We start from the raw sequence: 15,868 nt of genomic DNA on the forward strand, positions 1-15,868 counted from the left end.
TTCAACCCTGTACTGGGAGAAAGGGTGGATGGGGGAGGGAGTTCGGCCGAACAGCACCAGAGAAAAGCAAATGCTTGCTCACAGAAGCTGCTAGAAAGCCACTCTCATCCTCAGCTGCTTTTACAGATCCAAGTGCTATAAATACCATCTCTACAGCTGGTGTTCTGGGAGAACAGCATGCCAGCAGGCTTTGCACCAACCGGGAGCTAGTCAACCCATACTGTTCTATCTATCTGAAAAGCTGAACCAAAACCATTCCAAAACTTCCACTGTCAACTGATTACCTGAAAATGTCCTATTGCAGAAGATGCATATCAGGTCTATGTATGTAGCTGGCTAAGCACTTGGAGTTGAGCTGAATTCTTTCCTCACGTTTCCTGCTTCAAGGCGGATAAAACAATATCTCCTTTCACCCCCTGCTTTTACTTGACTACATCTCCAAGAGCCAAGAGCCTTCTCCAAAGGCCATTTTGACCCTCGACACATGCCAGCACTACACTACGTGGACACCGTGTACCACTGGAATCCTGGGGAGTCAGTTCTGCCAGCCTCAATATCTTAAAGGATTCATGTAGCAAAAATATCCAATTCTTGAAGTAGTTCCCATTGACAATTTGCATTTTCTTTACTTCTACTTGCATACTGAAAGGCAGTACATTATTTAAGCATTTGATAAAAAGAATCATCTCTAAAGCCCTAGTGCTGTATCAGTGGCCACTAATTCTGAAGGGGCAGCATTCCACACGGTTTACTCGCCACTGACAGAAAATTTTCCTGGGTTCGTTAGCAATATTATCTCTCTCCACTATAGTTCTGTACTAACTCCATAACAGTTTTTTAAATGTAGTCTGCATTTAACACTAGCTGGAACATCCTAGCCATCCCATGGTCTTGCTCCAGGCCCATCATGTGCACCTCTAACATTTAAAAATCACTAACTGTTCATCTTCTCCCACCTCCTCGAAGTGATCTTCCAAAATCGATTTTTTTTTTTAAAACCAGTGTGCGGAATTAACACTTCTCAAGTTATGTTTATAAAATCATGAGAAAGGCTTTAGAAGGAAAACTAAGCACTGAAAAAAATTCCAGTATTTTTTTTTCTTCTCGAAAAAAAATTCAAGGCTTGTAACAAAACATATGAACTGTCAACATTGTAAGGCACTCAGAGACAGTGATTAAGACAGGCTTCTGGACAAGCAACAGAAATTGCTAACCCTGCAAAACACAAAGAGCTCTAATGTTCATACATACAGTCTTTGCTTGTCATCTGCCTTCAGCATTACTTCTGTTGCCATTTTATGACTCCCACTCCTAGAATGACCCAGTACTATTAGAAAAAAAAACTAAAGCAGCAAAAACCGCTCCCCACCAAACTCCACTCTTGGAACAACTAATTAAAGAGAACAGCAATTGCCTCCATTTTCTCTTTGAGCCAAACTTGCATTTAAGCCTTCCCTTGTCTGTTACAGAGTTGTAACAAATGTAGTAACTGGTAACAGGACAGTCATTAGAAGAACTTGGGTAATCTCTACTAGTGTGATTTCTTTGACTTGTCTTTCAAAGCAGTTCCCAATTCAATCTCAACTGCAAGACAATTCATGCATCCTCCACGTGACAATTTATCTTCCCATAAAATAGCCTGTTTTGATAATACATCTACCATGAATGCAATGTAGTATTAACATATTGGACAAGCATTCATTTAGTTTTAAGCACAGTTACAAGGATTTACAGACCAGAAAAATCAGGGTAGGGGTTAACTGACTTTCCTCCACTGCTGTTTATTTTCCCAAGACCACCTCATTGTGCAAGATGCAAACATAAAAAAATTGGAAACACTTTAAAAAAAAAAAAAAAGAAAAACAAGCTGTATGTGGAAAAAACACTACACAAGACATGCTTTAAGAACCAATGCTTTTTGGCAGGCACCAGTCATCAGAAATGGGGTATGCTTATTTTTTTTGAGATATCTAAAATTACTCATTTTCAGCAGACATTGAGAGTCAAGACTGAAATCTATCTATGAAAATGAATCCTCCCACCTATTCTATACTTTCATTGAAAATGTCTCATCAAGAGAAGAAAAAAAAGGTAATGTTATTAGGTAAGACAACTACAATGAACTCTCTTGCTTGCCTTTTCTACCTATGTAGCATATGCTACATAAATTCCCATCAGTTTACTATCTACATGTCTCAGTGCCAGCCTAAATAAAAGCCAGTTTCTCGAAAGTACTCTTCTCATCAGTAATTTAGACCAAAGATTATTTCCATGATACAAGTTCCTTAGTGAAACTATCCAAACTATGCTTACAGAATACTACTGCAGGAGAAAAAAAAAAAACAAACCCAAACATTATTCTCCTGCAGGCATACACACACAATAGGGCTTCTTTTCCATTCAGTGTGTCTTTTCATTCAGAAAACAGTTAAAAATTAAATCAGAATGAAAAAGATCAGGAAACCATACTACTTTTTTTTTTTTTTTTTTTTTACCCTTTAGGATTAAGCTTCTTTGAAAGAGGTTACTACATTTTAGAGCTACATAACAATGAAAAAGGCTAAATTTAACAATATCCCCTGACAATGTATACCAATAAAATACTAGCTGAATTACTGATGAGCTTACCTTGCTCTATACCCCTTTCAATAGTTTTGACTTTTGTAGTTTTCAAATATCACCAATTTTAGTATTATGTTTCAAATATCACTAGATAAACACACCATAAATCAAAATCCCTTTAAGTCATGCTTTCCCACCCATTTTTATTTTGCTCCAGAACAATTGCATAAAACAATCTTAACAGGAAAAAAAAATTTAAAGACAAAACCCAAACAGAACAACTTAAATTAGATGTTTTTCTATTTTTTTTTTAATTTAAATACTTAGGTTTAGACCAGAGAAACCTTAGAGAGACAAAAAAAACCCCAAACAACCATTAGAAGGAAAATATTTTTTTCCTCAACCTCTACAAATTAACTCCAGAATGCCTTATGAAGTTTTTCTGATGCCAAGGATGCCTGCTTGATAACCTAGCTGCCATATGTCTCCAGCAGCAGCTGTGACTATTGTTACGGGCAGATGGGACCGCTCCACTGTGCCTATTTTCATTAAACATCCAGTACCTTAAGCAGTCCACAAAAGAACCTTCCAAGCCACAGAGACTGTTAGCGAGTTAAAATCCACACAGGTAATTTCCAGTCCTAACCTGAGGATCCAGTCGCACTCATATCTTTCAAGATAACCTAGACTCTGCAGGCGCATTTCCACAGTAATATAGTTTAGGGCAAATCACAATATGCAATAATCTCAGATGAACTACAGTTTGAGAACTTTGCTTTATTCTGTCACTGGCACCCACAAGATGCTAAAACCTATTTTCATTCATCTAGTGCACAATTAATGTAACATCAATTGCAGAGGACATATTCCAAGTAGGATACTTCCTTATTTCCCTGCTTCATTAGTTTAGTTTTCTACATACTTATTTATCTTTTTAAAAGAATAAGCTAGCTGGACTCTTTGCTAGCGATGAATATCTAAATGCTGTCTTGTAGCTACTAGCTTGAACCTCTGCTTCATTTTCGTTTGTTTTTATTTATGTGTTATTTATTTACAAACAGCTGATCATCAAATCATTTCCACAAAAACCCCAAACCAAACAAACAAAAAAAAAACCCAGAAAAAAACCACAACACTTGGGAAGCCTTTAGGCACAGAATAGCTTAGCTTTTCATTTCAATAATCCAAGGCAGCAGCTCCCAACATTGTTATTTTTCAAAACCTGATACAAGAATGAGTACAAGAACTCCCGACACACAAAATACTCTTAGATCTACAGCTCACCTTTCATCCCATGTGTTACACAGCAGAATCTTTTTCCCACTCACCACAAAAACAGTAATTCATGGAGTGGACAGGCAACAAGTAATTAATACATTGTGAGTAAGATCCATTCGTGTAAATCATTCTGAACAAAAAAGTGAAAAAGCAGGAGTTCAAGACAAAACATATTCAGTCAAGATACTCTGACAACCATGATCTATTCTTGAATTGTTCATTTCAAAAAGCTGCTTATGAGTTTGACCTAGAGCATGATAAACCACCTATCCAGTAATTTAAAGAAAATAAATTTCAAATTTATTTAAAGACTGACAAAATTAAACAAAGTTATCTCAGAGGAAAAGACAAAGTGTTATTTCAGAAGTTTCAGTCTGTTTCAGTAGAAGGTGGGATTTTATCAATAAACTACCACCACAAAAAGCAACTTAAAAGTCCACTGATGCCAAGTTTCACCTAAAAATATTCTGCAATAAGCAGAGTATCAAACAAACAATATATTAGGCAGTGTCAAGCTAATCAATAGTAAGGACTGCTAACAGAGGCATCACCCTAGGGAATTAATTATCAGTATGAAAAGTCCTCAGAGCCCACTAACTTTTCCCGTCTCTCACCAGGAACCCTGGCACGGCCGACTACACTGTGGGCTACAAACGCAGCTACGCTGCGCCTAGTCCCGAGGGGGTACGTGCGCATGAGACTTACAGGCACACGTTCGTATCTACTAGTGACCTCTGTACCACGGACAATACAGGTATGCTCTTCAGAACGTAACTCCCAATGAAAACAAAGCATTTAGGTCAACTGAATCCACTTGCAGAGCAGGTACTTTTAAAAACTAATCTTATTTTTCTTAAGATTGTATCCAAGTGATAATAATAAAAACCAAGGATGGTCTTTTCTTAAATGAATCCCACTCAGTTACTGTTTTAGTAGGGTTTCTTAATTAGTAATTTGATGGTGACATTACCCCTTCTTTGGAAAGCATTTGGCATTCCCAAATTCACTTCAGTAGTAGGATTTTGCAGCTTCTAACTTCTCCTGTCTTTAAGAATTCCTCTATTATCTTCTATTCTCCTACCCCCACTTCTCCCATTTCCCTCATTTCCACTGCAGAACTTTTGGCAGTATGATTGAAACGGATACCATCTGCAATTAGATATGATCTGAGCAGCACAGGCCTTCTGCCAAAATACCATCCCCTTAATGCAGTCAGCACAAGTAACTTCAGCTGGACTGCAGAATTTCATTTTTGCATCATATATTTTAAAAACATAAAGACTGGCAATTCTTTAAGTGAGAGATACCTTATTGCTGCAGATCAATACCTTTGCAACCATAAAGGGGAAAAAAAAAATTTGTCTTGTCATCTTAGTATAGTAGATGCAAAAAAAAGAGAGACAAACCAATATGTTTGAAGCACCAATTTCAAATTTCCCGCATTTTGCATCCTTCCGACAGAAAAATAGAAGTCCCGATTAGTCACAGTAAGCGCTCTTAACATTGTGGGTTAAAGACCTGTGTAAAAATTCTTTTTTTCTGAGACTAAGACATATAAAGTATTCAGCTACATTGTAATTTTTTAAATGATAAAGACGGAGATCTACTATGGATCTTGATTAAAGGCCTTGTTCTTCTACAAAGAAATGACACAAAAGCCAGATAGGGTAACAGGTTAACTCTGTAGAAGACCTCAAGTCCACAACAAAGTTACACTTGTTTTGCTTCTAAGGCAAAGATAAAACTGTGTAACAAAACTGAGAATAAGCTTTCTAACCCAAGAAGATGTTTTATTTTGCTGACAAGCCCACCATGAATGATGGGCAATCCCAAAAGCTGTAAACAGCCAAATTCACACAAAAACTGACAAACAAAAGCAGCATGTCAGGCAACAACCCTCGTGGCATTCTGACTTCAAGAATATACTTCATGACGGATGTGAAAAAAACACTCCTTTTTTCACACATTCATTAAAAAAAAAAGCATAAATGGAGTACACCTGTGACACACTAGTATCTGTATCTCTATACCGTTTTCCTTAAAATAATCCTAAGCACTTTGCCTCGGTTTCACTACAGTATAGTCTCTGCCTGTATCAGCCAATACATTTACAAAACTCAGACTTGGATAAAGGTTAAACTAAGACCCACAAAGGATTCGTAGAATAGCTTGGTCAATCAATATATAAAGAATTAAAGTTCAAGTAACAGTCAAAATCCCTTCTGAGCTATCAGACTTCACACTGTCTCATCAATCCTGTTCATCACAATAGTCCATTAGGCTTTAATTCCAAGATAAGGGAACTTTAACTGTCTTGGAGACTTAAAATAGTCACTGCCCAACTTATCACCAGCCTCTCAGATTGCCCCCTGTCAACGTGATTAGTACACAAATGAAAAAATAACCTTCTCAGAGGCAAGATAGCTAAGCCTTGATCATTTGATCACCACCAGCACATTTGAAGGTATGAAGCAGGAACTCCACAGGCTAGAATTACTACTGAATTTGCTTTTTTTTTGAAATTGCTGCATCAGATACAAGAGTCAGACACATTAATGTCACTTTCTGTAGTCAGCTTTTAGCCAACAAGTTCAGACCTTAATAATGAGTTCAATAATATAACCATGAGGCTGCGAAGACTGAGGGGTCATGATAAAGAAAGAATCCTTGGCAGAAATAGCAACAGTACTTATGCCCCCAAATCTAACATGTAGCCTAAAAGCATACCAGAAGAATTTCAGCTTGAAGTTATGTGCGTCAGACAACTTCATTAGGAAGATTCTTTGGAGAAAAGATTTCTGCTCAGGTTTGGTTCCCCCCCCCCCAAACAGTGCCTTATTCATATCTTTTATTGTATGATCCTCTTATATATTCTTCGAGTAAAATTACTCCTCTATCTGTTGCTTTCTTCTGTATTACTCCTCTAAGAGGGAAATACAGGGAAAAAATAGCCCACAGACCATAAGAATGTGTAACTATTGCAACTGATGATTCCTTTCCCACAGTCTGTAATGGCCCCTGATGACTTAAACCTGACCATCTGTCATATCACCCATCTTGTATCAGAGCCATAGGACTCAAATAGAAGGCTACAAATTAGAACATTTCCAGAGCACACAATATAGCAAAAGCTGTAAAGAAATTTCCAACTGGATGAATCAGGATGTATTTTTCTCCTTTTGAAAGCCGATGCACTTTCTCGAAAATGTAAGTCTCTTTGTAGTGCAGCTCTAGCATTCAGAATCAGTGTCTTTTCTCTACACCACATTTCAAACTTAAGACAGACAGATTGCCAGAGATTCACTGCTCATCCTGGTCATTGTACCACAAACAAGCTGTTTCCACAAGCTCTTGGAGTTCAAAAATCTTAAGCGTCTAAAATTATCGCTGTCATGTCATGACAGCAGCAAGAAAACCTATTACAGCAGCACCCAGTACTGCTGCTGTAGTTCAGAGCTCGGTGGCAGTTCCGTAACAAATGCCATCTAATGGAGCCTATAGTTCTTCCATTCTGCACTGGTTTGGTCTGAAAATTGGCAGGCAGCGTTGGGATACAAGCACCTGTTTCTACATGAGATGACTTCTAAACATCCCTCCCCCCCCATTTTAAATGGAAATTTTTAAATCCAACCAAAAAAAAAAGTTTCTTCGGGTAATATTCCACATAAGGTCTGCAGATAAGAATTTACCACCCTGAAAAGCAAGCTCTCTTCCGTATGATGCCTCTTCTTCCAATGAAACCATAAATACTGTATATAATTTAAGTGACCACAACCAGGAATTAAATTCCATTGCAGAAGCAGGCTGAAGTACAACGTCTGCTAAAAAAAGGGAGCTGCCTGTATGAAACCTCCTTTGTATTAACAAGCATGAGTAAATACTCAAGTAATCAGACAGAGAAGTAACTCAGTGCTCTTGGAGTGTTACTTCCTACAGGTACAGACAAGGTGACTCTACTTGATCACCTAACAATGAAAATCTACCATAAGCACAGTTTATAGGTATAGCTATTAGTCTACACATGACCAGTGACACTGCAGCAAATGGTATCAATACTGCCTTGACCTTAAGAAGCATGTTGGGGAAAAAAAAAAAAAAAAAAAAGAAAAAAATCAATCAAAAATGGTGTGCCCATATTCAGTTTCCCACAGAAGCGTCTTCTCCTCCAAATTAGACCCACAATAATTATTTAAGAACCCTGACACTTCTAATTGGTTAGAAAATAAGATCAATCTATGTAGTCTGTCATTTCGCTGTTGTTTACACAACTGATCTGGAAAGCATGAAATTTGACAACCTTTTCCCCTCAGCTTTCTCACTCAAATTATGCTCCTAAACACAGGCACAGACTGCAGAATAAGCACACCAAGAACTAAAGCACCAGACCCAAGCAGGAGTTATACCACAATTATCATGTGGTGGTCTGCAACGTATCCCTGTATCTGTCAGTCCACATGATACTCCCACACACTGAAGTCAACAAAAAGGTTTTCACTTTGGTATTCTAATCTTTCTGTAGAATTCTCAACTCACCACAAGAAACACCACGAACAACCGCATCAAAATCAAGATAACCCATGATTTAGACTTTCTAGTCAAATTCAGAAACAATCTAGTTTGTAATGACAGCCTCAGAAGAAAAGATTCCCTAAAAGAGTAATTCTAGATGATATAATGCACACAGTACTTGGTTTAGTCTGACAAAAAGAAGAGGATTAAGCAGGAGGGGAGAGGAGAGAGACAGACTCCCTTATGAGATTAAAATAAACTTACTAGTTGAATTGCCTTGCATCTGAATGATACATTTGGATTCTTTGCTGGTTTCTCGGGAATTGAAGGGCCGGACCCGAACAGCAACCTTCACTGAAGCCCCCGACATTCTGGTCGCTCGTAGTGCAGTCAAGAAATTGAAAGTGAAGTGGTCAAGAGTGTTTCAAGTTATCCTTCTTGTTGGTGTTATCTAAAGAGAAAAGTACAATTTAGTTATTTACAGCTATTGCATTCAAGATGTTGATAAAATTACGGAGGTTCGAAGTCATTTGATAACTTCAATTTCTGCTCTGCAATCACCCTCCTGCCCCTGAAAGCTGTCACTTCAAAGACAGAAGCGGAAATACACTTAACAGCACCTGTACACTGTCTCCCTAGTCCAAAGTTTCTGTCATCTGAAGCAGTTCTTTTGAAGTGTACAAACATATTTGTTTTCATTACTTGGTTTTCTTCCCAGAAAGTAGGGATGCCAGTATCAAAATGAAGATCTGGTTGCAACATGTGTTAGGCTTAACCTAACAAAGATAATTTTAGCAGTAAAGATACAGCTACTTAGATTTCAGCATGACCTAGCTACCATATACTACATATGTAGGTTCTCTAGCTGTCAACCCTTGCTGCCACAATGCATTAACAATAATATTAAAACTAACACAAGTGTGATGGGCCATATCACACTGACTTTCAGTACACACCGTTCCAGAGAAAAGGGTGTACCCAACAACCTTAAAGAACCCTTTGCAGTCCTGGGAAAGTCCTCTTCTCAAAGGAAATAAAACCTCATTAACTACTTGTATATTTAGTGATTAAAGGACACTCTATAAGGAAGAAGAGGAAACAAAAATTATTGCCTTCAACGGTAAATATTACTATCTATCTTCAGCAAATGTTCACCAGTAAATTAATCTTCATTATCAAAATACTTCTTCAAATCCTACCACACCCAAATGATGGAGTGTTTTAGTTGGCAGGAAACTATCCCTGATACCCACAATCCAAACTTCAAGGCATGTCCGAGACAGTATTGAAATGTAGGGTTTATAAAGATTGGTTCAATTGTATTGTCCTCAACCAACCTTTTCCATTAGAAGAAAGTTTTTCAGTTGGTCTACAATTAAGCAGTTTAACTTATTGCCACAGGATACTGTCAGTACTGAAGTTAGAGAGACTCAAGAAGCAGTAACATAGATTCAAATAAAAAGCCATCAAGGTCTAGTAAAAAGCTACCACCCTTGGCTAGGAAAGCCTCCGTGGCACAGACTCTCAGAACCTGGAAGACTATACTGAGAAAACATGATTACATGGTTGATTTATCCTTGTATTCTCAATACCTGCTACGGCCACTGCTGAAGACAGGATTCAGGGCTAGGTGAATCTTTGGTCTGACTCAACGCAGTCATTTCTATCTTGAATCTGAGTTAACAAGGCAGAACTCTACCCTGCACAAGTCGCCATGCATGGCCCCGAAATCTTGACATCATCTTTTCTGGTTATCTATACACCACATATCCAATGAAATGCTCAGTTCAGGGTTGTAATCACAGTGCCACAAAAGTACAAAACTTACTAGCAGATCTAAAGCAGAAGCATTTCAGCTCTAAAGTAAGTTCTACAGCTGGTAAAAATACTTATACAGGCTTAATTCAAGTTATGACATATCTTCACACAATATAAAAAGTATTAATTAAAACTGCATTACTTCATTAACGCCATCACATGGTGGAGGCGGAAATTAAATTACTCCACCAAGTAATTTAAAGCATTCCTTATTTTAGCAGGTTCCTGAGGTACCTCACCAGACTGGAGGAATGTCTTTATGAACAAGACAACTGAATTTCAGTATCAGTGGTACAGCAAACTGGTAGAATAACAATTCATGAGACAGCTGCACAGTCCACTTTAGGTTAGTACAGAATTTTAACAAGTTTCCCTAAAAATTTAAACATAAAATAGAGCAAAGCAGTAATGGGAATGAATCTGCATGATCTTCAAAGTTTAACAGAGATTCTGGGTTGTTTTAGAAGACTGCTTTATTCACTCTTGCTCAGAGGCGCCTACTTTTTTGTATAACAACGGGTATCAAACATGTAGCTTCATTATAACCTTCTTCCTGAGTACCTACCCCGTGGAATTTTTGTTCTCCCTTCTTAACATGACCCTTGCATAAGTCCCCGTGCCCTCACATGACAGCTAAGTGACAAGACTAATCCTGATACATCCCAGTAGTATTATCGTTGCTAGAACGTTGCTAGAAAACAGGAATGTTACTGTATATGGCCACTAAGCATCCTGTTTCTGAAATACAATTTAAGAAATCCATCAAGTGCAAAATCTGTGTTATTATCAAGTTCATAGTTACACAGTTTACTTTGTCAGATTGCAGAAAAAGATGAGTAGGTGGAATTTCCATAGGGTGTAGCACATCACTGAAACTCCACCTGACTTCAGCTTAGTGGTTCTCATCTTTCTTTTCCCCATCTATCCATATTAATGTGAAAACCGTAATTTTTGTCAGCTTCCCACAAGGACCAATTAATAAAGGTAAGGCCATTAATGAAGGGGATTTTTTTTTTTAAAGAAAACAAAAAAATACAACCAATGCGTTCTTATAATATTCTTTATGAAACATAGGGAGCTTATTTTCCCTTCTTACTGAAGAGTCCCACATACAAAGATTTTTTTTTCTGATGTTTTCATAGAAATACCTCTTAGGTACTACATTAATTTCTACAGATAACTAGTATATCTAGGAAAATGGCAAACAGAAGATGGAGTGAAAGAATACTCTACTTTAAAAAAAAAAATTCTGGAGTACCTCTGAACACCATATTCACAATAAGAAAGCATGAAAAGCACACTGCCAGAGACTCTATATGCACTAGCTAAATGATAGCCTTCTTTGAAACACAGCTGTGAAGAAATTCTTACAGAACAGGTCACAAAATCACCTACAACAGCATAAAAATTTAAGTGCTAGACTTTTGCAATTACGAACTTTTCCCAACCCTAACTTTTGTGCTCATAGAAAATTAAATGTGGTGTAATTTTAAGTCTCACTCATTCTCAACTCTACTACTTTTCATAGCTGAAGTACGCAAAATGCCTACTTGTAGTTGCACATGGATTTCAGATGTTTTGAACATCATCTCACCATGCAAGATTTAATTTTCCATAATAAGAAAATTAACCAAAACCGATGTATTTTTCCAAGCTTCCCATAAATTTAAGTTGTTGGGGTTTTGAGGGGTTTTTTTCCACTTATCAGCAACTTTAACTGGTTGTAACATTTTATAAAGGCAGTATTGCCTTCATCATACAGAACGATAAAATAAGGCAAAATGAGACCAAGTCGCATAGCATCAAAGATAATAAATTGCAACTGGTTTTTCAGGGTTCACATTTTCCAGTAGTATCGCTTACTACTACAAAATGCTGTCTACAGAGTGGTAATAGGAGACTAACTTGCAACAGAGCATAACAAAATGTGCAATACAGTCTGTGGTACAGATTTAGAGGAACAATCTTCAAAAAAAAAAAAAAAAAAGAAGCTGTCTTTTATGTGTTCACTGTAGGCTTAGAAGGCTGCCATTCATGCTAGAATGAATCATTCTCCTGATGTCTTGGAAAGAGTCTACCAGCTGTGTATCTTTTCACATTCAGCCTGTATGAACCCAATCAGAAACCAAGTAAAGAGGGGAGCTGCATGCCTGAGTCTTTGACATGATACACCACTGGCTCTAAAACAGGTGGTAGGTAATATTGCCTTGTTTAGTGAGCTCCATCAGCATAAAAGCAAATCCTACGTGATAATTTTACATTTATTTTAAACTATTATTAAAAGATATCCACCATCCACCCTTTAAGTCACACAGTAAGGTTTTAATATTAAAGCGTGCCATTAAACAAATCATCCAAACATCCTGTTTTCTGTTATTCAAGCTGACAAACTGAATGATGGTGGTCAATCACCCTTCATGGTCTCAAAGCACTTGTAACTAGATTTGGACTTTCACACAAGTGTCTGAAGAAACAAGCTGTTCATTAAGACTTGGCTCCCTGGATGTATTTGAAAGTTCTGACAAACCAGTTTTTATGCAATGTCAAAATACAGAATGTATTACTATTGTTTGAAATAAAGTTACAAGCAGAGTAGGGATCTAGAGTCAAATTATTATTTATATATTCAGAGAAGTTTGCAACAAGTTCAAAGTGGTTACAAAAACACTGTTCAGAATCTGTATCTCTACATCCAAATTCAAAAAAAAACCCCAAACCACCACACATTACAAGTGAAGAATCATCACTTTTATTTAACATAGCCAGCCATTGTGTCGTATTCACATAGGTATGCCTACCAGAGAATGTGCTAACTTTTAAACCAAAAAATTGCTTGTAACTTAATCAGTACAAGAGCTCTAAAGAAAGAAAATGAACGAGGATAGAGATTAGTATATGGCAGGTTAGCAAAACAGCTGTTCAGAGCAGCAGGGGTTTATGAACAAGAGGACCACAGCGAATCCAATTTTAGGTCCTCCACTAAGGATCAGGCAGTGATGACAGTGTGATATATCAGCTGAACTGACACACTACGAATGCTATCTTTGTACCAAGCAAAGACACCAGATAGAACAGCGGTGCAGAACGTGGCGACGCACGGAAAATCCGATCATATCAACATATAGCTATTTATCAACACACCAACGTGCTGGATTGCGCAATAACTAAAAGAACTGAGCTAAAAAGGAGCCGGAAGCGAAGAGAAATACACTTTAAAATTTGGTATGACGGTATTTCCCGCTTGAGAGAACAGACACAAATTCACCACCTGCTTCTGGTGAATCCTGGCTCTCCAGCCGCAGTCTAACAGCCATATTCTGCCAGCGGCCGCAGAACGCCAGGCCTGCCATCCCGCCCGCCGCCGCCTGCCTCCTGGCCGAGCTCGGAGGGCTGGCAGCGCCTCATCCCAACATGGCTGCCGCTAGCCGTGCCGGGCTCAATCCGGGGACGCATCCACTACCTAGAGGTCCGCCAAAACCACCCGGAAAACCACAACCCCCTCACGTTCTTGCATCTTCCAGCCGGCCGAGGGACTACGCCTCCCTCCCGAAGAAGCAATTATCGCCTCCACCTCATCTGAGCTAGCAAGGAGAAAAGGGACGGCGAAGCGCGGCGATGCTGGCGACCCGCACAGCGGGCGGGATTCAGAGGAGGACAAGGACGGGAAGCGGCCGCACCGCCACGGCTCGGAGCGCCCGGGGGAGGGGGAAGGCAGCGTCCCGGGGGACGAGCACACGCGTCGGGCAGATGCGGCCGAGGGAAGGCCGAGCCGGGCCCCACGCCCTTGTGCCGCTGCGCTGACAGCTCCGGGGCACCCCGTCCCGCCAACGCTCCCCGCTCCCCCCCTCCGCTTCCCCGGCCCCGTCCCACCCGTGGCGCTGCCCCCCCGCTCCCCCGCCGAACAGCTGCGTAAACCAGCAGCCCCCGCCTCCCCCACCGCATTACGGCATCCACCCCGCCCCCCGCCCGGCACCAAGCCGTTCCCCGGCTCGCCTCCCCCCGCCCCCTACCCACCGCCGCCGGCGGCCGCCGGGCCAAGCTCCTCACCGGGGGACGGGCGGGGGTGTCCGCAGAGGCGGGCAGTGCAGGGCCGTCGGCGCTGTCAGCAGCTGGGGAAGGCGGCGGGGCCGGCGAAGCAGCGCAGCGCGGGGCGGAGGAAAGAGAAGGGTCCGGCCGTCGCCATCACGCTTCGCCGCCTCTACCGAGGCTGGGAGACACCCCCCGCGCCGCGAGGAAGGGAGCGGGAAGGGCGAGGGAGGGGAGAAAAGGGGAGGGAGGAAAGAGAAAGGCCGCGCCGGGAAGAACGAGCGCAGCGACGCGCTCCCCGCGGCGCCGCTCCCACACTGACAGGATCGCGGGGCTCTGAGCCCGAACCCGCCTCCGCGGGGGGCGGAGCGTCCGGCCCGCCAATAGCCGCGCTCCGGCGCCCCCTCCTCCCTGCTGCCCGCCAGTCGCCAGGCGCAGAATCGGCGCGTGCCCGCCTCCGGCCGTGCCAATCACGGGCTGACACGGCCGAGCACCAATCACAGCTCGGGATCGCCCGCCCGCAACGACGGGCCCCACTCCTCCCTCTGAGTCAATCCCTCCGCCGAGCCTCGGGGACAGGGGGAACGGGTTCTTCTGCATCCCCAGCCAATCAGAACTCGGGACGGAAGGCGCGTCGTCCCTCTTTTAACCTATAACGAGCGGCACGAGGACGCCCCGGTCGTTTCACCGCTCCGCCGCGGTGTGTGCGTGCGCGCGCCCCGAGCCGCCGCCGGCGAGGCCGCCCGGGAGCCGCGCCTGCCGTTGCCAAAGGCGTGAGCAGAAATTGGGCGCCCGTGACTAAAAAAAGCCTTTTATCGCACGCGGCTGGTTGGCGCCCCCGCCTCGAGGGGCCGTGAGCGGGGGGGCGTGCCTGCCCGCCGAGAAGCGGTGGCTGAGGTGGGGAATTGGCCGAGCCCCGGCCGAGTTCGCTGGGATTCGGTAGGATTTTGGGTTTAAACGAGGCCTAACGATGGAAGTTCAGAGGGGAGGCATTAATTTTCCCTTCCCCCCCTGCTTCAAAACGTTTTTTTGAGCAGCCCAAGTTATTTTTTGTAGATCTCATGATGTATTGTTTTGTCATTAAATTGTTTTAGTCAATGGTGGTGTATTAGCTCTTGCACTTCCAATAATTCCACGCATACTCTCATAGTAAAAATTTGTTTCTGTGGCAATAACTTCAGCTGTAAAGTCCCTCCTTTCCATTAGTACTTTGATCATTTCTGCTGTGAGAAATAGGCTTGTGTTTAAGCTTATCAGCATTTGAAAAGAAATATTACATGAAATACCTTAATTACGTGTTTTCCATCCACACATAACCGTACATGCATTGGATTTAAGCTGTTGAGAACATTTGGGAGCGGAGATTTCTGGTGTCGAACGAGGTTTATTTTTGTTCGCAGGCCCCTGGCTGTTAACTGCGTTAGTCTTCACTGTCTCAGGCGTTCCCCAGCAGTTCCAGGTTCTCAGGAGAATGAGTTGTTACTTTCTGTTTGGTGAAAAGTGACTTCTCGCCCTTGCCAATCTCATCACGTGCATGTCATCTGCAGTTATGCCTATGAATGCAGCGGCCTCCAACACACAGCTGAACAGCGGCTCGTAGGGAAATGCTGCCGCAGAACCAACAAAGCAGAAATAGGTGGCTTTTATTTGTCTTAGCAAATACCATTATTTGAAC

At 41.4% G+C, this 15,868-nt stretch overlaps 1 protein-coding gene across 3 annotated transcripts in view; it reads right to left on the bottom strand.

Annotated features, from left to right (window-relative positions):
* The window catches only part of KIF1B (kinesin family member 1B), a 93,101-nt gene extending 78,864 nt beyond the window's left edge, over positions 1-14,237 (bottom strand). For all 3 annotated transcript variants that reach the window (XM_075721462.1, XM_075721461.1, XM_075721463.1), the window contains exons 1-2: positions 14,215-14,237; positions 8,614-8,800 (exon numbers count right to left, since the gene is read on the bottom strand). In XM_075721462.1, the coding sequence (XP_075577577.1) occupies positions 8,614-8,719 (106 nt within the window). In that variant the 5' untranslated portion in view covers positions 8,720-8,800; positions 14,215-14,237. The remainder of the gene's footprint in view (positions 1-8,613; positions 8,801-14,214) is intronic.
* Between the last annotated feature and the right edge of the window lie 1,631 nt (positions 14,238-15,868).

This window comes from Pelecanus crispus, chromosome 15 (genome assembly GCF_030463565.1).
Source record: "Pelecanus crispus isolate bPelCri1 chromosome 15, bPelCri1.pri, whole genome shotgun sequence".
Lineage (NCBI taxonomy): Eukaryota > Metazoa > Chordata > Aves > Pelecaniformes > Pelecanidae > Pelecanus > Pelecanus crispus.